Source organism: Myotis yumanensis, unplaced genomic scaffold, assembly GCF_028538775.1.
Source record: "Myotis yumanensis isolate MYYU_CA2020_CCGP unplaced genomic scaffold, mMyoYum1.0.hap1 SCAF_8, whole genome shotgun sequence".
NCBI classification, from domain to species: Eukaryota; Metazoa; Chordata; class Mammalia; order Chiroptera; family Vespertilionidae; genus Myotis; species Myotis yumanensis.
This window is the reverse complement of record NW_027223759.1, coordinates 14,264,953-14,289,242: the sequence shown is the minus strand read 5'-3', so window position 1 is coordinate 14,289,242 and position 24,290 is coordinate 14,264,953. Positions and strand designations below refer to the sequence as shown.

Below are 24,290 nucleotides of genomic sequence, written 5' to 3'. Positions count from 1 at the left end.
ATGGTAGTACTGTTTGTAACAGCATATACTGGAAACAGTCTATATGCCCACACATAGGAGAATGGTTGAATAAACATGGTTCATCCCAATAATGGATACACATGGTACCTTTAGTATATGAAAATAAAATAGGAAAATATACATGTATCTCCTTGTCTGTTCAAGAAAAAAAGAAAAAGAGAGAGAGGGTAAACAGTTTGATGAAATTAGTATCTACTGAAGACGGTTGGGAAAAAAGTAAAAAAGTGTAGAAGAAATGAGTGAGCAGGGACACTTCTGAGTATATGTATATATTTTTGGTACAATTCTAACTTTCAGAATCATGCTAATGTTAATATTCAAAACGAAAGAAAATAATATCAACAAGGATGGGGAAAATTCTAAAAATGGAATATAAACAAAAACATGAATTTTCTCATATTTCAAATTAATAACACAATGACAGAAGAGATGAAAAAACCTTAACCCAAGTAATTTTTGACATCTTAAATTTCCAAGTCTGCATTAGTCAGTTTTAACAGTCTACCCAAACTCTGCCCTTTTATGTTTTTTCTGTCACATCTTCAAAGTATGCTCATTGACAGATTTATAATTATTGTTGTATGTATTTTTGTCTTTCAAATTATATAGGAAAAAAAGAGAAATTACAAGGCAAACCTATAATAATCCTGGCTTTTATATTTATCTGTGTAATTACCTTTACTAGTATTGTATAAAATATTCTATTCTCTTTAAATGATTTCCTTTCTCCAAATTTCCCCTCTGGAAATTCTATAAATGCTGACGCTCTAGCCACTGAAGAGTCAAACCAGTTCAACCAGGGTTGAACTTTATTAAACTCTAAAGTAAGCTTATGAAGATTTGCAGAATTAATTTTCCTGGAGATATTGAATATGAAGCCAATATCTAAATATAAAAAAAATGGTGTGGTTCATCTTTGGAGGCAAAGCATGGACCAGGCATCTTCTCTAGCTGAATATTAAAACTACAATAAGGTGCCCCTAAAATTAGGGGGTATCAGCAAAGCATCACCCTGAAACAACTATTAACAGTTATCTGCCAAGTACCATTGCACAAGAAAATGGTTGGCAAATGTGTTGCTAAGTAGATGAATAGTACAGTGTCAGAACTGGCATGTAACTAGAAAATACTATAACCTTATTAAGTGTATTTCAAACCTTTAAACAGAAAAGCAGTAGCCAGCATAATCTACAAAAACAGAAGCAGCAAAAAAAAATATCAGTGTTTATCCAGCACTGTTCAGAGTAAGAAGTGCTCTCACTCTGCATGATAAGCTTCCAAGTTATTTTACTAAAGATGAAGAAAAGTAAGCTACTGGGTCCTGAGCTGAGCAGCTAATTGTTTTCCCGACATCTCTGATTTTAACTTCTTTTGACTATTAAATGCCATACCTGTAGGAAGGCCTCCTTGAAAGAATCTCTCTTCGTTTTTGGGAATCAGTTACACTATCCACTGACTCCTGTGAATCTTCACTTTCTGCAATAGTTGAAATCTGAAAATAAAGAACTTTATCTTGATAATCAAATTTCATTCCCATAAAATATTTATGAATTTTAAGAAAAAGTCAAATACAAAAGGACATACATAAACCATATACATGCTTCAGTAGATTAACAAAATCCCTTTTTATGAGAGACCTACACGGATCACTTTCCCCTCCCATTTACTTATTCTATAGAAGTCAGAGGACCTAAAAAATTTGTCAAAACCACACTTCTGTGATATCCAAATTCAGCTTAATCTCTTTCAGGACTTCTTGTAATCAATCCTGAATGCATCAATAGTCCCTGTCAGTTGTTTTCTTACAGTTGTTAGAAAAAGTTTACCAAGTAAAATAAAGTGTCTGACATGAAGGTAAGAAAAAAATGACTAAATGTTTGGTCATATAAATCTATACAGTGACTATACAAATAGTTTCCTTAACTACTGTGAAAACACTTATAAATATATTTACAAGGGTACAAATAAGATTGGTGATACCCCAACACATTCCAGATGGTGGTTTCTAGTAAGTTAGGAAAAAGCTCTGTTACATATAGATATGGTTCAAAATTGGTAATCTACAATTTTTATTAAGCGAACTCAAAGACCTGTGCATTTCTGGAAAGTATCCCTGAACTGAAAAGTAATGAAGTTGAATAAAGATTTTACATGAGATAATAATAAAAGGAGCAACTAGTATTTCTTACTATATGCCAAGTGCTCTGCTAAATATATATATTATGTTATTTAATACTCACTATAATAGTAACATTAGGTGCTGGGTAAGTGTGATTATTTTATATATTTTATAGACAGAAAAACTAAGGCACAAAGAAGTTAAGTAACTCACCCGAGCCACAAAGCTAGGAAGTAGTGGAGTCACTGTCAGTACTTGGCATCTTAGTTTTAGACATCCTTACGGGCACCAAAATCCTATTGGTTCCAATCTCAAACCAGTTTTTTCAGAAGCAGCAACCCAGACGTGTTTTTAGACCATTTTCAGACTAGAAGTTCATTCACCTAGGCAAGCTTTCTGTCAGATTTATACTGCCAAGTTTCCCTGGTCTGCTCCAACAGGAGCCTCCTACTCTCTCCTGAACTAGGTGTGCACGATGCTGTCAGAGTGAGATGTAGATTTAAACAGAGCAAAAGGGTCTATGTGGGTTAGCTCCCGGTCAAAATGTATGGCAATAACAATAAGAAAAAACATATTCAGAGGAACCAGAGAAATCCCAAAGGTACTATGTACATCAAGCATGTCAAAGTCAAAGGCTAACACGGGCCAAATAAACAAGGTTTAAGTTTATATGGGCCGCAAAAAAACAAAAGCTTCAATTTTCATAGAAATATAGGTCTATTTCGATAGAGACATGCTGAATACAAAGGGCTGAAATAAATGAGTCATTGTTAACATAAAATAATAGAACATTTTAATAAAAGTTAATATTTTTTCTTGAACATTAATTTACCACTGAATAACTACACAAATTAATAAGCATAATGCAAATAAACCTATTTTTCTTGTTCTCTGGAAGCAAAATATTTCCTGTTGCGCACACCAAGCAAGTCAGTCCAAGACTAATGACGTGGCAATTGGCTGCTAAAATATACGCTGCTAGTATTAGTGGAGAGAAATGATGCACCTGCGCGTAAGGTGTGTAAGGGAAATGAATGCAACACGATTATAGTAATCAGTCATTAGCGAACGTTGTAGTTCATTACTAATAATTATGTATAACAGGATACTGAAAAATTAAGTTATGAAATTTATATTAAAACGTTTTTTAAATACCATTATATTGGCTAGGCTGCAAAAATATTCATTGTGGGCCACAAATTTGACATGCTTGATGTACATGGTCTGAGCCTAAGAGTTAGAGTGCAGACACTCATTTTGACAGGGCTATGTGATATGCACTCACTTTAAAATATAAGAATAGTCTTTAAGACCAAAAATATGACAGGAACATTTAAGGAATCCAGAAATGACAGATAAAAAGATGAGCAAAGCTGAATTTACTCTGTGATTCTCTGCAGAGTAGTAACACTACAGTTACTGCCAAAGGAGCACCTAGAACAATTTCTCACTAATCTGTAGCTGCTGTAACTAGCCACTCAGTGTAGTCTGCACAGACTTTCTCACAGAAGTAGAGCAGATAAGGAGCTGTGAAAAGGCCTTAACAGAAGGTAAGATTTTCAAGGAATAAGAAGACAGAACTCATAGTGGACAGTATTTGTATCAAAAGTGTTTACCTTCATTAAAATTTCTCAGAATCTTAGGTCCTCTATTATTCTTTTTGCCTTGTTTGACTCTCATCCTTACACCCTTCTTTTAAGGATATACAGTGACTTAGGCACACTCTTCCAGGTTGAAAACAACTTCAAAACATGTTACATAAACTACCCATGTGACAGTTTCAAAATGAAATAAATTAATGTTGCTTTTTGTATATAGCCTTTAATTTTTTTAAACTCAGTGGATCTATTGCTCTTAGTAGGAGGAAAAAAACAACTCTTCCTCTGATCTAAAAGATTTTGTCAATTCAAACAAAAGGAATTAACTTACCATATTGTAATTACTTAGAACTATGAGGCCAATTCCTATGGATTATCTACCCAAAATAAAAAAGCAACCCAACAAAAACAAAAACACACAGTGGACCCACATTTCTGAGACTAATAAAAATCATGTCAAAAAGTCCTTTTTATGTGCCCTGGCTGGTGTAGCTCAGTTGTTTGGGCATTGTCCCATGAACCTCAAGGTTCAATTCCCAGTCAGGACACATGCCCAGGTTGTGGGACATGCAGGAAGCAGCCAATTGATGTTCCGCACTCACGTAGATGTTTCTCTCTCTCTCCCTCTCCCTTCCCCTTTCTCTAAAAATAAATAAAAATATTTTTAAAAATCCTTTTTATAAATGAAAATTAGTAATTATAGTTTAATATATTTAATAGTCTATTAAAATAACATAAAAAATTACATCCCAATCTTTTTTTTTTAAATATATTTTATTGATTTTTTACAGAGAGGAAGGGAGAGAGATAGAGAGTTAGAAACATCGATGAGAGAGAAACATTGATCAGCTGCCTCCTGCACATCTCCTACTGGGGATGTGCCCGCAACCCAAGTACATGCCCTTGACCGGAATCGAACCTGGGACCTTTCAGTCCGCAGGCCGACGCTCTATCCACTGAGCCAAACCGGTTTTCGGCTACATCCCAATCTTAAGTATCATAGACTACTTCATTCCAATGATAGACCACTTCCTCTGAGCCTCACCCTCTATCACCTCACTTATAAACCCCTTCTGGAGCTCCTTAAATAAGTCTTTAACCTTTGCTGCTTATAAGTCAATACATTTTCAAAAGCCAAACTATTACTTGTAGATGTAAAGTTTTAGATCTGTATTTCTCAACTCTCTTTACTTTGTTAAAAACCGATACCTCCTATTTATATGGAGGGGAAAACTTCCTATTTTGATGTTTTTTTTGAAATTTCAAAATAAAATATCAGTGAAAATCAAAGCACTGATAATATTAGATGCTTTCTCAAACTATATATAGTCCCCTGGAGACTGAAGTACTTTTCCTGGGATAGTTCACACTCATGGCTTAAGCAGTTTTTTACTCAGTGGATCAAGATGTTTAATAAAAATCTAGAACAATAACTTCCAAGCACTTTTGATCTGCAGATCTCCCTTATAAATAAGAAAAATTTACATAAGCATATAATTTACATAAGCATATATTTCTTATTTGTAAATTATAAGTGTTATTTTACATATAAAACAGTATTTTAAAGAGATAGAGCAAGTATAAATATTAAAATGTATCTGTAAATTTCTTAAATCATTTCATTTTTAATAGTGTATAATTTACTTTAATGTGCTTTGTCAAAAATCATTTAATACTTTATAACAGTGACTCAAAAATATGATTATAAGCTTGGGCTTTTGAAATATGATTTAAAATCTGCTATTGTTGAAAAAAAGAGACCTCTTGAGGTGTAGATATAAATAGGTGAATTTTTGGCTGGGCTTACTTAATAAAACAATCTACCAGTTATACAAACTTTTGATGAGATTTATCTAGTATATTTTCATTTCCCTGGTTCTCAGTTACTATATGCTAATAAAAGGTATTATGGCTTCATATTTTAACCAATAAGTTCAACACCTACTGAAACTCTAGAGGACTTCTAAAAAGTTTGAAAAATTCTATTTCCAGGTTTTAAAAGTATATAGATTTGACTTTTTAGGTGCCAAATTTACAGTTTTTGCAGTATATTTTTATTGTTTGCAGTTTTAAAAAAAGGTATGAAAATATTTCCAAACTTTTATTTTCAAAATGCTCTCACCACAGCACAAGTTTCTTTCAAAAACTAGTTCCTCTCTCATGCATTAATATGTCACTTTCTCCCAGAAAGGATAAAAGAGATTTTCTTTCCAAAAATATATTAGGTAATATGTCCCTTGCACATCCTTGCTTGCCATCATTAAAAATACCAGAATCTTCAGAACACGTATCTTACATAAAAAAACAAACAATTCATCCTTTCATTAGATAACTCTTACACACTTTGCTATATAACCACTAAACCTCTATGTTGCACAAAAGATTTTTATTGTTGCTCCCATGACATTACACAGTATTGTAAAGATTCTATCAAAAATTCCATCTCCAACTACTCTCCCCTTGCTCACTCTATTTGAGTTACATCTTCTCACTATTCCTCGCTATTCCATACTCTCACTTCTCAGCCTCTGGACTTCCTTTTATTATTGTACTAGAGGCCAGGTGCACAAAATTGGTGCATGGGTAGGGTCTGTAGGCCAAGCCAGCAATCAGGGCCAATCGGGGCCTTCCTTCGTTCCTCGCCCCCCGCTCCCCTTGTTGTGGTCAGTGCCCGTCATAGGGAGTGATCGAACTCCCGGTCTCCCAGTCGAATTCCCGAGGGGACACTCTGCATATTAGCCTTTTATATACAGTATATAGATGGGCTAGCCTCCTTTACTGCCTTCTGCTTACCATGTTCCCTGACCACCCGACATAAAACAGAACACCCTTCTCTCCAAACCATTCTCCATCACTTTCACTTGCTTTAATCATCTTCCCAGTACTTATCCTCACCTGACATATTTTATTTTTTCATTGTTTCTCTTCGCTCAAATGTGATCTTCATGAGAATAGGGAAGTATTATTTGTTCACTGCTGTCTTTCAAAGCACCTAGAACAGTGACTGGCACATAACATCTGATCAATAAAAATTTGTTGAAGGAATGAATGTAATTTAAGGTAATCCATAAATCCTCTGACATGTTTAAATTACACTGTATTAAAAATGCATCCAAAACCAACAAATAAAAAGTGAGGACGCCACTGTTAATTTCTATACATTTATGTCACTCACATAATACGTGAGATTTGACTCTTACGTATACATAAGATAGAGTTAGGGTACCAATGTCAAGTAATAAATGGAATATTACTACAGCTTAGTTTCTGATATTCTTAGATTAAAAAATATAAACAGAAGTCCTAATATGTTATTCTCACACCTGAGAAATGTGCCTTGTATATTTTGGAAATGCTGTTCTAAAATAATACTATTCTCCCATCTAGAAGTTTGAGAAACCCCTTCTCTCCTGTTGGAGATCACCTTTTTTGATGTAAACTACTTCCTAGTTATTAATACTAGTCACTGTTAACCAGCTGAAGTGACCATTAAAATGTAATAGATTCTCCATGGTTTAGGCCCTTTTTAAAAAATACTGTTATTTATGTCTCTGTTTATAGAATTCAGGCTTTCAATTATAGGCATAACTCACCTTAATGGAAAAAAATGTGTTCTTGAAAAGATGAACCCATTTCTAGAGTTAATGGCCCTATGAACCCCAGGTCCACATTATTATTATTGTTGTCACAAAGTAAAGATGAAAAATAAGAATAAACAAATATCACATATTATTACCAAAAACTGTAATCTTAACAAATTTTGTGGGTATAATTTTGGTAATTTTTTGGTGTTCTTTATAGGAAGATCTCCTACTATTAAGTGAAATAGAAAAAGTAAAGATTAATGTGAGCTTTAGAATCTTTCCACTATTATCAAGAAGAAGATATGAATAGGGAATTAGTAATGGCATAGGATAGAGAATGTAAGGTAACATTAATGAAATAAAAATGGAGGCAAAGTATAAGAGACTATAACCCATCCACTATGATTCCACAGAAATATCAAATTCTTCCATTTTTAACTGGGCAATACTGACTCCTACTTGGTAAAAAATTCCCTTCCAGGTATCTTTCAGTATGGAAATTCCTACAATTTAATGATTTCACATGAAAACATCCTTTTTTCCCCACTAAGTGTTCAAGCAAGCCAAAAGCACAAGGACATAATGAAGCGGGGAGGTAACAGCAGCTCAATACACAAAAGGATAATATGGCAGACAAGATCTAACTAGTCCCCCTTCAATGTTAACAGAATGCTCCCAGGACAAAGGAGACACTTCTTCCCTCTACAAATACCCATCAGTCTGGCTACCATGCCCAAGGAAAATGCAAGGCTCACCCACAGAAGACAACGAGGATGGTAATGAGGAATCAAAGCTACACCACACAATAAATGACTGAAGAAAAATAGAAAATTGTTTGGTCTGATCTTTTATTTTTTTAATCGGAAGGGGGTGGGAGATGGGAATAGGAAGCAGTCGAACAGAAAGGAGTTAAAACTTGCTTAACTGGGATCACCTGGTGAAAGGTATACCTGGTCTCTGTCTGAAAATCAATGGAAAAAATATCCTCAGTGAGGATTAAAAAAAAGAAAAGGCATACCTGGTTGATCACATGGAACAATATTTTAGCAATTATCCCTAATTAAAAATTATAAATTGGTTACCTCAGGAGATAATATGACCTTCCTTCCTTTGAAAGCAATGCTGGGCTATAATTTAGAGGAAGGAAGAAAAGACAGATAGGGAAATTAAGCCACAGACTAAGAGCTGGATAAGTAACAAGTTTGGCCTAGACTTAGAAGATCTCTAAGATTTTTATTCAAATCTGAATCCCATGTTTACAGAGAAGGACAAAGACATAAAGAAAAATTTCTCACCTTCCTTTCTAAAAATAGTTCTCTCCAAATCTAGGACCTAGGACTCACCTGAGTTCCGGAGAAAAGTCTTTTTAAGTCCTTACAGGAAGACTGTGAAGCAAAAATATGAAATGGGAGGCTGGGGTTATGGCCTACTTGAATGAACGTTCAAGTTTTTTTTTCTTCTTCAATAAGCTGACCGCAAAGATGTATACTGTTCTAGGTTTTCCCTACAATTGAGTAGTCACCTTCAGAGGTCTACATGCCTCTAATTCCTTTGGATCCAACTCAAAGGAACAATCTCTCTAAAGAATGAGATAATGTGTAGTATAATCCCTGACTCTTAAGGTGCCCTTTCTGAAATATCATTATTTCAAAGTTATATTCTGTAACTTAGAACCCTAAACATAGCTGGTATTACAAATGCTTTATGTAATCTCTAAATTCAATAATATCTTAGGTAAGGTTATTAGTTAATTTTTGGCAAGGGTTTATTTTTTTAGTTGCATGTTTAGAAAATAGTTACAAAGATATTAGTTTTATTTCTTAATTTTCCTTAATTGAGGTACATGAGCCTTACAGTCTCTCCCAAACATTTTCATTTTATCCCATGTACTTATTAAAGATTTCCCCCAATCAATTCTCTTTCTTCTATAGCTTAAGAAAATCTTTTTCTTCTATGTCTGTTCTTAGGTATATGCATTCCTATAAAAGTGACTATACAGATGCAGCATATTCATTTATTGTAAAGTAAAATAAACTCTGAACTACATAATGCCCCTATTTTCATAACTAATGAAAGAATAGAGATATAACTATAAACCACAGTTATAAAAATAGATGCAGAACTTTTTATACACATACCTGAACTGTCTGGACTTGTGGAGACTGAATAACTGATGGCTGGGCCGCCTGAATAACTCCATGGACTTGAACTGTCTGCCCATTGGGCAGCTGTACTAATGTTACGGTGGGAGCAGATGATGTTGCATGAGCTGCTGGCATAGATACCTATTGTGTTGAACATGGAAAAAAATTACCATCACAGATACCTTCTTGGGAGTACTTATGTTGAATATAAAGCAAAATTTAGCAGCAAAATGATGACCTTTTTGCTAGGTAAGTATTTCATTGGTGTGAAAGAAACTAATGATTAAATTTAATATTCTTAAAGAATAAAAAGACTTCAAATACCTCCCCGTCCCCATTTTTCAACTCCTTCGAAATGACAAAAATCAAAATACTATTTTAATGTAATAACAAAATATATAATAGACTTCCTTTGAAAACTAAATACTACTTTATTTGTATGGAACTTTACATTTTCCCACCTGCTTTCATACCCAATTTCTCATTTTGCTCTTCAAAAATATCAAGCCTGGGTAATCAGGATTATATCCATTTTAGAAAGAGAAATGCCAATCCCTCAAAGAGATTAAGTAATTTACTGAAAGTCAAGCAATATGTTAGACCTAAACATAAAAGTCTTCTTAGTAACATGTATTAAATAAATCATGTTCTGAAATATAATTGCTCTCAAGCTTGGGCAAAACTTAGCTACTAAGTCTATAACAAATGCACATTTTATAATACACAGCAGTTTTATCTTAAACTAATTACTAGTATGCCTTTCATTAATGAGGAAGTATTAATAGGTATAATAAGGTAAAAATTTCTACCACCCCCCAAATAAATCACTAAACTGGTAATAGTTGATATTTTAAGGATTTATTTTCCTCTTGAAGGAATAAAGGAGCAGAGTTTAGAAAATATAAGAGAAACCATTTTTTCCCTGAGGCACAAAAGAAGGCGCTATTAATGAGTCAATATGTAGGTACAAAGGGCTCTTATGCCATATATCTATCAGATGGTACTTAACTATTCCTATGCTAGCACAAATTTGGGGTAGGAATTTTATTTGCTCATTTGGTGAACAGTTACTGGGGACCTATATGCCAAGAACAATGTTAGACAATTTTATTATATTTTTCTAGTATTAAAGACTGACAATAAGTACTGGCCAGAGTGGCTCAGTTGGTTTGGAGTCGTCCATGCACAGAAAGGTTGCTGGTTCAATTCCTGGTCAGGGCACACACCTAAGTTGTGGCTCAATCTTCGGTAGGGGGTGTGCAGGAGGCAGCCGATCAATGTTTTGCTCTCACATCAATGTTTTTCTCCCTCTCCCTTCCGTTCTCTCTCAAAATCAATTAAAATATACATTTATTAAAAAAAGACTAACAATGGAAACAAAAGCAGATATCGGAATGACAAAAGGAAATTATGTTGACAATGTATGATGTATGTGTTACAGACTTGGATGAGCAAGTGAAAACAACTGTAATTAGGGATAAAAAGAACAAAAAAATATACAAATGGTAATTAGCTTTCCTAAAACTCAAACATCATGCCACCCTGTTTTCAAAAGTTTTAAGTGCTAGAGGACTGCTTAGTAAGAATGACATATTGAACATGTGTATAATAATTTTGCTCCTTCCTGAATCTCCAATAAAATTTCATGAAACTGATTTTGTTTTTATAGGCATAATCATGCAAGCATGAGAATGGAAAAGAATACGAAATTTGGAGGCTGGCCCTAGCTGGTTGGCCTCAGGGGTTGGAGCATCGGGCCTGTGGACTGAAGGGTCACGGGTACATACCTCGTTTTCAGGCTGGATCCCCAGCCCGGTCAGGTGGTGCGGGTTGGGTGGGGTGGGGCAACCAGTCGATGTGTCTCTCTCACATCAATGTTTCTCTCTCTCTGTCTCTCCCCTCCCTTCCACTCTCTCTAAAAATCAATGGGGAAAAAATATCCTCAGGTGAGGATTAAAAAAAGAAGAAATTTGGAGGCTGGAAAGCAGATGGATGAATGGTATTACACTTAGAAGACCTCAGAAAGCCAACTCATAGGGTGGAGGCAGGGAAAGCATGATTTGCACCATAAAATCCTTAAGGGCTTGGAATCTAAGACACCCTGGAAGGTGGAGTAAAAGGATGAGGATAAGGAAGGCTGTTTCAGAAGCAACTGAAACCCCTCCTCACTCCCTGTGGAGAGAACAACTAAGGAATCCCATGCTGCCAGAGAAGTGGAGATTCCCTGGATAGAGAGTGTCTCTAGACTTGACTGCCTAACACAGGGAACTGCTGAAGGTGGAGTACTAAACCTCAGTCTTCTCTGTATTTACCTAGGCCTTTACCATACAAGCAGAGTATTAGTGAAGCTTTCTCTGGGGAACCTGACCAATGCCAAGGGGCAGATAAAAGACCTAAAATATACGGCCAGTCACCCTAAGTGAAGCTCACAACTAATTATAAGCCTCAAACATATCCACAGAGCTTCCAACACAGCTTTTTGGTTCCCTACATTTAAACCTGAACAGATGACTACAAATCACATTCTAATATGAAAGATGAAGAGCAACAAATGGAAGGGGGAAAAAGCTATAAAGGAAAATCTATGTACAGAGATGAAAACTTAAAATAAAACCTAATTAATATTCTGATATAAGAAAAAATATTGCCTTTGTGAAATATAAACAGGATGCTATTAAAACACAAATGGAGCCGAAGCCGGTTTGGCTCAGTGGATAGAGCGTCGGCCTGCGGACTGGAAGGTCCCGGGTTCGATTCCGGTCAAGGGCATGTGCCTGGGTTGCGGGCACATCCCCGGTGGGAGATGTGTAGGAGGCAGCTGATCGATGTTTCTCTGTCATCGATGTTTCTAACTCTCTATCTCTCTCACTTCCTCTCTGTAAAAAATCAATAAAATATATTTTAAAAAAAACAAAAAACAAAAACATAAATGGACTATTCAGAGAACAAAAGAAACTTTTAGAAACATGACAGGAGAAATAAAAAAATTTCAACAGATGGGTAAGAATGTGAATTTGAGGAAATCTCTCAGAAAACAGAACAAAAAGACAAAAGAGATATAAAACAAGAAAGAAGAGATGAGAAAATTAGAGAAACAATTCTATAGGTATAACATCTGTATCACAAGAATCCTAGAGAGAAAAGAGTAAAAACCATCAACCAAATAATTTAAAGAAATTGTGCAGAATTGAAAGCATGAGTTCCCACTACAAAAGGACCCACTGAATACATAGGACAATGGATGAAAAATTGTCCAAATGAAGGTCCTAGTAACCCAATAATGAAATAATGAAGCACTATGAACAGAGAAGAGATTTTTTTAGGATACCAGAGTTACAAAATAAGAGATGCATTTAGTCTCAAACAGCAACACTAGAAGTTACTTGTCTTCAAAATTTGAAAGAAAAATTATTTCTTTACCAAGAATTCTTTACCTAAACTTGCTCAAGAAACCACTGGAAATCATGCTTTCCTATTTTAAGAACACAAACTTCTCAAGAAAGTCAGTAGGGGGAAGGAATTTCCAGAATGATGTACTATAGCAGACTTAGAGGACATCAGGCCAGAAAAAGGTAGTGTGATGTGAGAGAGAGACATGTTGAGTGCTGTCACCATCAAAATCCCCCGTGGCACTGTATCTTCTTACTAGAGGGCCAAATGCTTGGATGAGCCCAGATTCTTATCTGTGCATGTTTTCCAACCATGTACTGATAAAGCAGTGGTTCTACTTCTTTGTTCCTGCACCTGACTCATCTGAATACATTTACTTCATCCTCATGTGTCTTCTATTCCTCAAGACTGGAGGTGGGCCTGAGTGACCTCAGGAGAAAACAGATCAGCCCAATTATATTCCTGGAGGTCCAGTTTTTGGCCCACACTTTAACTCAGTGTGGTAACCATCAATGGCTGGCCCTCTATTTCCTAAGATGCTATTCTTGCTCAGTGACTCCTCTAAGAGAGCTTTAAAACTCTTTGGGAAGCTGAGGTATGATATCCCAGAGCCTCTGCTAGGATTATTTTCTCCTGGGAGACTTCACATGAAACAGGCAATATCATACCCTTACCTAGCATATTTATTTTTGCTATTTGGTGTTTATATTAGCCCTCTTTCTCATATATGTTCAAACAGTTGTTAATAAAATAAACTATTTAAGGAAAAATATCTATTAACAAAAAATAAGGATGAGAGAATATAACCTCAGAGATAGAATGTTTCAAACAAAGACAAAATGAAAGAATCATGAATTATATTTAAAATATACAGGAAACAAAAACTATCATCCTTGAAATTTACTTGTGTGTCAACTTATTTACTTATCCTATATTTTTAGTTTAAGCACATATAAACTTAGCCTTTCAGATTATCTGCATTCCTATGTCCCAAAATAAATTTGCATGATACGAAAAAAAGCACTTATAAGGTTTTCTTCCTTTGTTTAAGAGACAATTAATCTGCCCACTAGTTAAAATGTAATTTTCTGAATCATGCTGCTACACATAGGATATCAGTGTTTAGCAAATCACTTTATTCTGATATGCAACTGAATTAATACTATCATTTCTAAAATTAGTCTAATACTAAAATAGGAATTTTGATAGTCTAAGAATGTCTGTGTTCATTCTATGCATATCTCTGTAATAAAAACATATTCCTCTCGGACGAGAAGCAACTTGGAATCTCTCCATGTATTTAATACCTGGGCTAATGTGGCAATCTGTGGCTGGGCTTGAACGGTCATTTGCTGGTTTTCAGCTTCTGTTACAGCTGCATCTCCACTCTGCTGGTTCTCTGCTCCAGATTCCATGGTCATTTAGCCACCTACAATAATATGGAAGAGTGTTACAAGCACTATAGTGCTTTGTGCTTTTTGTGACTTTAAAGGCAAATTTCAAGTTAATAGGTATTATGTAGTGGTTAGGTTAGCAAATACACTAAAAAAATCTAGTTAAAATATAATGTAGCTTAATTATTATAAAGCTTGTCCAAATTTGCTGAGTTGTAAATGTTTCAGTCCCTTCAAAAAAGAAAAACACTTTCTTTTTCCTTGCCATTTCTTCCCAATGAGAGATTACTCTACCTAGGCTATTTCTCTCTTCCATGAATCTCCCCTACTGACAAGGGGAGGGAGAGAGAGAGAGCAAAGTTATAATTTTTCAAACTATACCAATCAGGAATGAAGAGAGGGTAGAGAGAAGTGAGCTGATGATAAGGTATACTGGCTTCGTGGTACCTCCTATAAGAGTATTCCCTCCTATTATGGGGCGGGGGGGGGGGGGACAGAAAAATTAGAAGCTACTTCCATGTGAAATTACTGGAGGTAGGGCAAAATCAGCCCAAGTTTCAAGAGCCCAAGTTGTGGGGTATCAAGATAGAAAGGTGGGATAATTAGTCACAGAGCCAAATTGGAGGCTCCAAACACATGAAAATGTTAGTGTTCTGATTCCTCTCACTATGTATAGTATGCAACACCACACACACACACACACACACACACACTTTTGAAATTTTAAATTGCAAAATTGTGGATAATTTTAATTAGGCTGATGTTTTTTTACTTTTGAGCCCTGCTATGCTAAGGGCTTAGTATATTTGTTGGGTTATCAGAACTGGATGGCAGCAGCAGCTACCTAGAGATGAGAGAAATTTCTGATAACTGGGGAAGCCATCATGTGTAAAGGATTCACAATGAAAGGGATTACTTCTTATCTTTGGACTACTGTTATCATTCAGTGCCTAGCATATTACTTGTCAAAATGAATTTATTAATAGTAAAAATTACCTACGATTGTATAAATAACATAAAACCCAAAATGCTTTTCCAGACTTCATTACATTTATTTTGTAACTCTGAAATTGACCATCAACATTTCACTGTTCCTTATGTGTTTACTACATGCCATCAGAATGTGTCACATACTAATACATTTTGCCATCATTTACAAGGTTCTATAAAAAAAAGCTTTTTACAAGTGACAGTTAAAAGTTAAAGTGGAAATATCTCTGGAAAGGAATAAAAGTAATTTAGAAATTCAGAATTCATAAAACAGATAAAAAAGAAAAAGGTCAACTGACTAAACTACATAATTACTTAAAACATTTATATGGCAAAAGCCATCAAGACAAGTGCACAGGGAGAAAATATCTGCCACATATAATTAACACAGTAACCTCTAGAATACAGAGAAAGTACTAATCAATAAGAAATTCTTACTGAACTATTATTGACTAGTTCACAAAGATATATGTTCAAGGATATTCACTGTAGAAATTTTTCATAATAGCAAAGAACTGGAAACAAGTATCATTAGGAGGACCTTTAAAGAAATTATAGCAGTAAAGACAAATAAAATCTATAATGACATACTTTAACAGTGGGCCATGAACATATTATAAAATAGACCTCTGATTTATGTTTAAAACAAGAAAAAATATTGTTGTAAAGGTATATGCACGGAAAAAGGTATGGGAAGTTATATAATAAAGAGCTAATATGCTAATTTGACTTAACAGAACAACTGTCAGGAAGACCTTCCGGACGAAGCCAGAGCTGGGGCTGTGAGGGCCGGTGAGGCAGGCAGGGCTGAGAATTTCGTGCATCGGGCCTCTAGTATACTGTAAGTGGTAGCTCTAAATAGAGGAAGATTTAGTAGACATGTATAGGATGCTGACTTTCACCTCTTTTTATATTATTTTTCTCTTCCCATGAGCAAAGATTCAGGAATACTTGTACAATGTAAAAAAAAAATTAATAGCAGAAATCATGGATAACATTTTGAAACTATGAACCTAAAACTGTGCTTCAATAATAATTTTGAGATACCTGTTGAAAAGATTTTTTAAAATCCCAGATACAGTTTACATGAAATTACTATTTTTGTTTAAATTTTGCCCAAACTGTTTACCCTATATTTCCAAAGAGTAAAGTAATTCTTTTTTAAAGTTATCAAATAATTTTGATTATCATTTGTGATAGTTATTGACTTTTATACTTAATGATCTGTGCTCTTTTAAACTAAAGAATTTAAGAAAAACATCAAAAGTAATAGAAAGCAACAGTAACAACAAAACAATTTATGTGCTTTAAATGTTGTGCATACTTTTGGTCTGGGAGAAAATGGAAGTGAAAGTAATAACAATATTACAACGATTCAATAGTAATAGGTAAATGAGTCCATTTGAGATTAATACTAAGTCAAGCCAAATAAAAGCAGAAATCCACAAACTTTTCTCCATCTTCTCCAGTCATTTTAATGAAAATGAAGATAATAAAATTTATCATCACAATACTTCCTTTGTAGGCAGAGTGTAAGCAACCATTTTTATTTATTTTAATAAATATATTTTTATTGATTTCAGAGAGAGGAAGGGAGAGGGAGAGATAGAAACATCAATGATGAGAGAGAATTATTGATCAACTGCCTCCTGCACGCCGACACTAGAGATAGAGCTCACAACCTAAGCATGTGCCTTGACTGGGAATCGAACCGTGACCTCCTGGTTCATAGGTCCATGCTCAAGCACTGAGCAATGCCAGCCTGGCCGCAACCATTTTTAAAAGACTTTATCTCAATTCACCCCTCCTTTTTTTTTTGCCTATACTATCATTCATTACAGTTTCGCTCAACTTAATTTGATTAAAAGTAATCCTATACAATAAAAAGCTAATATGCAAATTGTCCCCTCGAGAGTGTGACTGACCAGAAGTTCGACTGCTCGCTATGACTTGCACTGACCACCAGGGGGCGGCGCAGGAGGGAAGAAAGGCCCCGGGCCGGCAGCTGGGCTTGATCCCCAGTAGGGGGTGTGCAGGAGGCAACAGATCAATGATTCTCTCTCATCACTGATGTTTCTATCCCTCTCTTGCTCTCCCTTTCTTTCTCAGAAATCAATAAAAAATGATACAAGACCAGAATATTATTCAACAAAATTATCTTTTACCTGGAGAGTCTCTATTACTTACTACACAGCTCTCGTTTTAACTGCTGTTATAGTTATTAAATAGTTTAACAGTCCCTTTTCTTAATTTTCAGAGAAGTTTTTCTTTTCTATCTTAGAAGCCTTCAAGAAATTTATGAATAAGGCCGTATCACTTTACACAATAAAGATAGTAGATATCTGAAAGTTTAAAATGTAATTTAGTTAAACATCCCAATAAATGTCAAATGAGCACTGCCATGACATTTAAAATAAGAGAATGTGCTCTGCAATATAGTACTGATTAATGTGGAGGGGAAACGATAACTTTTCTGGTAAGAAAAATGGTAGGAGCAAAGTTTTATTTTATTTTTAAAATGCTTTTTATTGTTGTTTTTTTTAACTTTTTTTAAAATATATTTTATTGATTTTTTACAGAGAGGAAGGGAGAGAGATAGAGAGTCAGAAACATCGATGAGAGAGAAACATCGATGAGAGAGAAACATTGATCAGCTGCCTCCTGCACATCTCCCACTGGGGACGTGCCCGCAACCCAGGTACATGCCCTTGACTGGAATCGAACCTGGGACCCCTCAGTCCGCAGGCCGACGCTCTATTCACTGAGCCAAACCGGTCTCGGCTGCTTTTTATTGTTGATAGTATTACAGATATCTCCCATTTCCCCCCCTTTTACTCTCCTCCTCCCAGCTCCTCCCCACTCTTCCCCCAGGTCTTCACTTCCCTATTGCCCGTGTCCATGGGCTATGCATTATGTTCTTTGGTTATCTCTTCCCGTCCCCCAACACCTCCATGCTTTGGGTCTTATTTTGTTGATTAGATTCCACAAATAAGTGAGGTTATGTGATATTTGTCTTTCTCAGATTGGCTTATTTCACTTGGCATAATACTTTCCAGGTCCATCCATGCTGTCCCAAAGGGTGAGATCCCTTTTTTTTTTACAGCTGCATAATATTCTATAGTGTAAATGTCCCACAGCTTTTTTAACCATTCATCTAACAATGGGCACTTGGGCTATTGCCAAATCTTAGCTATTGTGAATAATGCTACTATGAACATACGGTGCATATATTCTTTCTGATTGGTGTTTTAAGGTTTTTAGGATATATTCCCAGAATTGGGATTGCTGGGTCAAACGGAAGTTCCATTTTTTATTTTTTGAGGAAACTCCATAGTTTTCCACAGTGGCTGCACCAACCTGTATTCTCACCAGCAGTGAACTAGTGTTCCCTTTCTCCACATCCTTGCCAACACTTGTCTGTTGATTTTTGTATGATAGCCACTCTGACAGGTGTGAGGTGATACCTCATAAATCTCACTATGGTTTTGATTTGCATTTCTCTGATGATTAGGGACTTTGAGCATTTTTTTTTTCATATGTCTCTTGGCCATTTGTTTGTTCTCTTTGGAGAAATGTCTATTCAGGTCATCTGCCCATTTTGCAACGGTTTAAATTGCGGTAGACCTTTGAGAAATGACTGTGTCACTGGCTGGTGTCAGATTTTGTATAGAAGCAAAGAGAAAAGAAATCACAATACATAATGGTCAATCCAAAGTAATCAACAATTACTAGGGCAAAATGAGAATATGAGAATGATGTCTCTTAAGGTAAGTACTGGGTTCAGAATTTTTATAGTGCAATAGATTTTACTTCTACTTTATATAGCAATATAACCTGAGGAAATTCACAAGTAAATAATCACTTTTCTAAAACCAACAATATCTTCAACAGTTTACATATATTTGTATTTCAGTATCATAACTGTTCAAGTTACTGAAGATAAAGAAATATACAAAATAAAATTGTAAAACACTTTTCCTTTGTGAACTTATATTCTAGTGTGAGGGAACGGGGAGAGAAAGTAAATCAGATGGTGAGAAATGCTGTGTAAAAAATAAACCTGGAAAAGACGTTTGAGGGATTTTCAATATTATAAAAGCTGAACAGTGAAACTTTCATTGATTTAAAGTAGCATTTCAATTCTATACAGAACTATACAAGTCAGGGACAAATTCCTAGCAGCACTAGTTCCATCTCTATCTGCCTCTACCAAGTTAACTAAATCAATTAAGAAAGCAAGCCTGTTTCATCAGTTTTGTTAATAATCATTGGGCAAAAGGAAAGAATGCTACAGATCACCTCATTCTATTTCCTAAACCATTTTGACCTTTACTAAATGTCCCAGTCCTTACAATCCTAAACATTCTAGTTCAATTTATGAAACGTAGACCCATCTCCCCGACAACCTAGTCTACTTTTTAATCCTTTAAATCTATGACCAAATCAATCTAGTCTAAGGGAGGTAAGTGTTCAAAGAAATGAACTGTTGTGCATTTTTGACTCTGAAGAAATATGCAGCCATAACTAGCAAAACATATAAATGCTGACTTAAAAAATGTAAATAACTTCAATTATATTAAACTGATAAGAACAGATACTACACTTGATCTTAGCCAAAAGGCCGAGAAGCGATAATAACTTCAATTATAAATGAGAAAAAAACCTACCCCTGCACCCTACACCAAATACATTCCTCCTGAACTCTTAACAATCCAAAAGTCCAAGGATTTAAGGAAATCATCTAAGCATTAGTTTAAAATCTCCAGGGTAACCACAGCAAAAGGCACATTTGGGCACATGACTTTAAAACTTAAATAACTATTCTGTCATACTCAAATGCAGTACCAAAAATATTTTGCAGAAGTACCAGGTGTACCGGTTAATAATGTGGATTTTTTTTCAATAGATGGAGTTACACATATGTTGATATATATATGATTTGATATGTATGCTATTTTGTTGTATTGACAGTAAGCTTCAAAACTTCCTATGTCAAATTTTCTGAAGGTGTTAACATCATATACATTTTTATGCTTAAAAATGTTGAATTTTGTGCCAAAAAGAAAGCATTTGCAGGAAGTTTTAATTCATTATTTTATTTTGAAGAAAAGTGCTGCTGAGAGTTATCGTATACTTCGGGAAGCTTATGGTGAACATGCTCCATCTCAAGATACTTGTGAACGCTGGTTTAAACGGTTTAAAGTGATGATTTCAATGTGAAAGACAAAGAATGTCCAGGTCAACCAAAAAAGTTTGAAGACCAACAATGACAAGCATTATTGGATGAAGATGCATGTCAAACTCAAAAACAACTTGCAGAAAGATTAAACATTGCTCAACAAACATTTCTGATCATTTACAAGCAATGGGAAAGATTTTGAAGGAAGAAAAATGGGTGCCACATCAACTGAACGAAAGACAAATGGAAAACCGAAAAGTCATCAGTAAAATGTTGCTTCAATGGCATGAAAGAAAGTCTTTTTTGCATTGAATTGTGACTGTCGATGAAAAGTGGATTTATTTTGAGAATCCCAAATGCACAAAATCATGGGTTGATCCAGGTCAACCATCAACATCGACTGCAAGGCCAAATTGCTTCAGAAAGAAGACAATGCTCTGTGTTTGGTGGGATCAGGAAGGTGTGGTGTATTATGAAACCAGGTGAAACCGTTAATACTGATTGCTACCAACAACAAATAATCAATTTGAACCACGCTTTGATGGTGAAACGAATGTTCCAGAAGACATGGCAAAGTAATTTTGCTTCATGATAACACACCATCACACACTTCAAAACCAGTTAAAGACACGTTACAAGATCTTACCTGTGAAGTATTAACCCACCTGCCGTATTCACCAGACCTTGCTCCTTCAGATTATCACTTGTTCTCATCGACGGCACACACACTTTCTGAGCAGCACTTCAAAACATACGAAGAAGTGAAAAATTGGGTCTCTGAATGGTTTGCCTCAAAACAAGAGAAGTTCTACTGGGACAGTATCCACAAATTACCTGAAAGATGGGGAAAATGTGTAGCTAGCGATGGACATTATTTTGAATAAAGCACTTTTGATGTTTCTCTTGAAATTATCGTGTTTTCTTTGATTACAAAATCAAATTATTAACCGGTACACCTGGTATACCTAGAAACATCTATGAGCAACACGTAATACTCTCTACAATTATTTGGTACTTATTATTTAGTTTTAGGATATCGTAACAGTTTGAAAGCCTTGCTAACACATTCTTAACACCTTCAACATGTCTGTATTAATTTTCTAAAGTGTTAAGATTTACTAAAGAAAGTGGTAAAACTTTGAGGTGCTAAACAACAGACTTCAGCTTTCTAGTAATCAATAACTATGTTGCACTGCCTTTTTCCCTTTATCTTTTTCCTTGTACAATTTTTCTTTTGGCTGTTAACCTTAAATACTTATCATTTATCTTTATCATTAGAGGCCCAGTACATGGATTCATACACTGGGGGGAGGGGAGTTCCCCTCAGACCGGCCTGCGCCCTCTCTCAGTCCAGGACCTCTCAGCAGATGTCCACCTGCCTGCAGCAGAGGTGAGAGAGGCTCCCACCACTGCCGCTGCGCTCACCACCCATGAACCCAGCTTCTGGCTGAGCGGTGCTCCCCCTGTGGGAGCGCACTGACCACCAGGGGGCAGCTCCTGTGCTGCGTATCTGCCCCCTGATGGTCAGTGCCCGTCATAGCGATGAGTTGTTCTGCCATTTGGTAAATTTGCATATTAGGGTTTTATTATATAGGCAGATATGTCCAATCAAGCATAATGAGATTTATGCAATCAATACTGGAAATTTAATAATGCTCCAGGTTTCTGATGCTAATAATAGTCTTCTGGTATTAAATACAAGTTATCTTCACTGAAATCAGGTAGTTATACCGCATATTCAAATGTATGTATATAATGTACACACACACCTCAATACACATATCAACTTCAACTATAAAAATTTTATTAGATTATACTGATCACACCTTAACAAAATGAGGTTATATACGTTTGTAGGAAAACAGTAAAAGAACAGACGATGCAATAAAATAAATTTGGTGTCTATCAAGCTAAGTATTTTGACACAATTTTCTCTGTGCTCTTACCAAGGTCTTTCTCCTTTAATTGAAGAACAAACTCATACCTCAGTCTCTAGATATTAGAGCAAGCATGTCAAACTCAAAGGCTAACATGGGCCAAATAAACAAGGTTTAAGTTTATATGGGCCGCAAAAAAAAACAAAAGGTTTAATGTTCATAGAAACGTAGGTTTATTTTGATAGAGACATGTTGAATACCCAGGGCTGAAATAAATGAGTAATTGTTAACATAAAATAATAGAACATTTTAATAAAAATTAATATTTTTTCTTGAACATTAACTTACCAGACACTGAATAACTGCACAAATTAATAAGCATAACGTAAATAAACCTATTTTTCTTGTTCTCCGGGAGCAAAATATTTTCTGTTGCGCACACCAAGCAAGTCAGTACAAGACTAATGATGTGACAATTGGCTGTTAAAATATTTGCTGCTAGTATTGGTGGAGAGAAATGGTGCGCTGGCGAGTAAGGGAAATGAATTGCAACACGATTATAGTAATCAGTCATTAGCGAACGTTGTAGTTCATTATTAATAATTATGTGTAACAGGATATTGTAAAAATTAAGTTATGAAATTTTTATTAAAATGTTTCTTACATACCATTATATTGGCTGGGCCGCAAAAATATTTGTTGGGGGCTGCGATTTTCACATGTTTGTATCAGAGGAAGGCAAGGAAAGTTATATATGAAATTAATTCTCTATTACTTGAATTGATAAGATTTAATCATTTATAAAGCAAAAATCTGAAAATGTGTTTATGTCTTTTTATAAATTCTTTGTATTAATAGAAAATACCTGTACCAATGCTACCAAAAAAGAAGGCAGCATACAGCAAAGGTGAATCTTTTCAATGTTATTTAATAAAATTAATGACCTATATACATTTACTGAATTGAACTCAGAGAAGCTGCTTTAAGTTCAATGTTTATATTTTCTAATTTATTGCTATATTGTGAATACCAAATTCGAACACTATTTTTAATAAACTAAGTTATTTTAAAATATATAGCATGCACTATAGAAAAGATACCGTCCCCTCAAAGGAAGTACTTAATAGAAGTGAATTAGAAAAATGTTATTTGATTTATAGAAATGTACTGCATGATTTATGATAGCTATCCTAGAATATGTAGCTAATTAATTAATCTATAGAACCTTTCAATAAGAAAACTTTAGTACTTTCTTAAAACAAAGTTGTTATTTTTTAAGTATTGGCAAAATGTATATGCTTTGTTTTCCTGCAGGTAAGACTACTGCAACCATGACTATGCATTATTTTAGATAACCTTTTATCCCATTTCTCCCCATTCTCCTTTCTTTCCAAACAGCCAACTGAAAATATGTTTCCAGATTTTTACACCATAAGCCTTTCAAAGAAGTGATCCTATATAAACTTCCACATATGAAGTTCTACTAAATGGATTTTTGGAGCTGAATTGTTTTCTAAGGAAACATACACCTCCTACATACAGTTACTTTTAGAAAAGCAATTTTTGTGTTGACTAAAGAATGAAACTGTCTTCAACTTTTAAATTCTGCTTCATAAACTACCTTAATGCCGAAACTGTAAAGACCCACAGAAGTGTGACCTATTCCATTTACTCAACAAAACCAGAGGGACTTTGTGAAAATCACGATCAAATGGAAATCAATGTCCAAGTGCTTTTGAACAGTAAGTTTATAAAATCAACAATTTATTATTTTAATAGTTCTGTTTTAAACTAAATTTGAAATGCTATTCTTGGCAAATTATTTACAAATTAGACATGGAAGATTGAAAATTCAGTTTTCCTTAAATAAGTCAGCACATTACAGTAGGATTCGTCAGACAGGAATTTTGGTTTTGGCTCTGACTTGAGATAAAGAACTAGAGATGTTAAGAGATTTGTAAGGAATTTACAATACTGTTCAGGGCTATACCACA

The 24,290-nt window shown here is 35.0% G+C and overlaps 2 protein-coding genes and 1 pseudogene across 7 annotated transcripts in view; 1 reads left to right on the top strand and 2 right to left on the bottom strand.

The window, feature by feature from the left end:
• METTL21A (methyltransferase 21A, HSPA lysine) overlaps nt 1-8,135 on the top strand; it is a 38,714-nt gene extending 30,579 nt beyond the window's left edge. For both annotated transcript variants that reach the window (XR_011472387.1, XR_011472388.1), the window contains one exon: nt 7,991-8,135. The gene's annotated coding sequence lies outside the window, so the exon portion shown is untranslated. The remainder of the gene's footprint in view (nt 1-7,990) is intronic.
• Nucleotides 1-24,290, bottom strand: part of CREB1 (cAMP responsive element binding protein 1) — a 58,553-nt gene that overhangs the window by 21,240 nt on the left and 13,023 nt on the right. For 3 of the 5 annotated variants that reach the window (XR_011472386.1, XM_070421971.1, XM_070421974.1), the window contains exons 2-5: nt 14,164-14,285; nt 9,461-9,607; nt 8,666-8,707; nt 1,413-1,513 (exon numbers count right to left, since the gene is read on the bottom strand). Coding sequence is in view for 4 of the 5 variants with exons in the window: in XM_070421971.1 (XP_070278072.1) it covers nt 1,413-1,513; nt 8,666-8,707; nt 9,461-9,607; nt 14,164-14,277 (404 nt within the window). In the remaining variant the exon portion in view is untranslated. Of the gene's footprint in view, nt 1-1,412; nt 1,514-8,665; nt 8,708-9,460; nt 9,608-14,163; nt 14,286-21,084; nt 21,254-24,290 lie in introns of all 5 variants that reach the window. The other 2 variants (XM_070421973.1, XM_070421975.1) reach the window with 2 other exon arrangements.
• Nucleotides 19,704-19,873, bottom strand: LOC139015943 (U2 spliceosomal RNA; annotated as a pseudogene).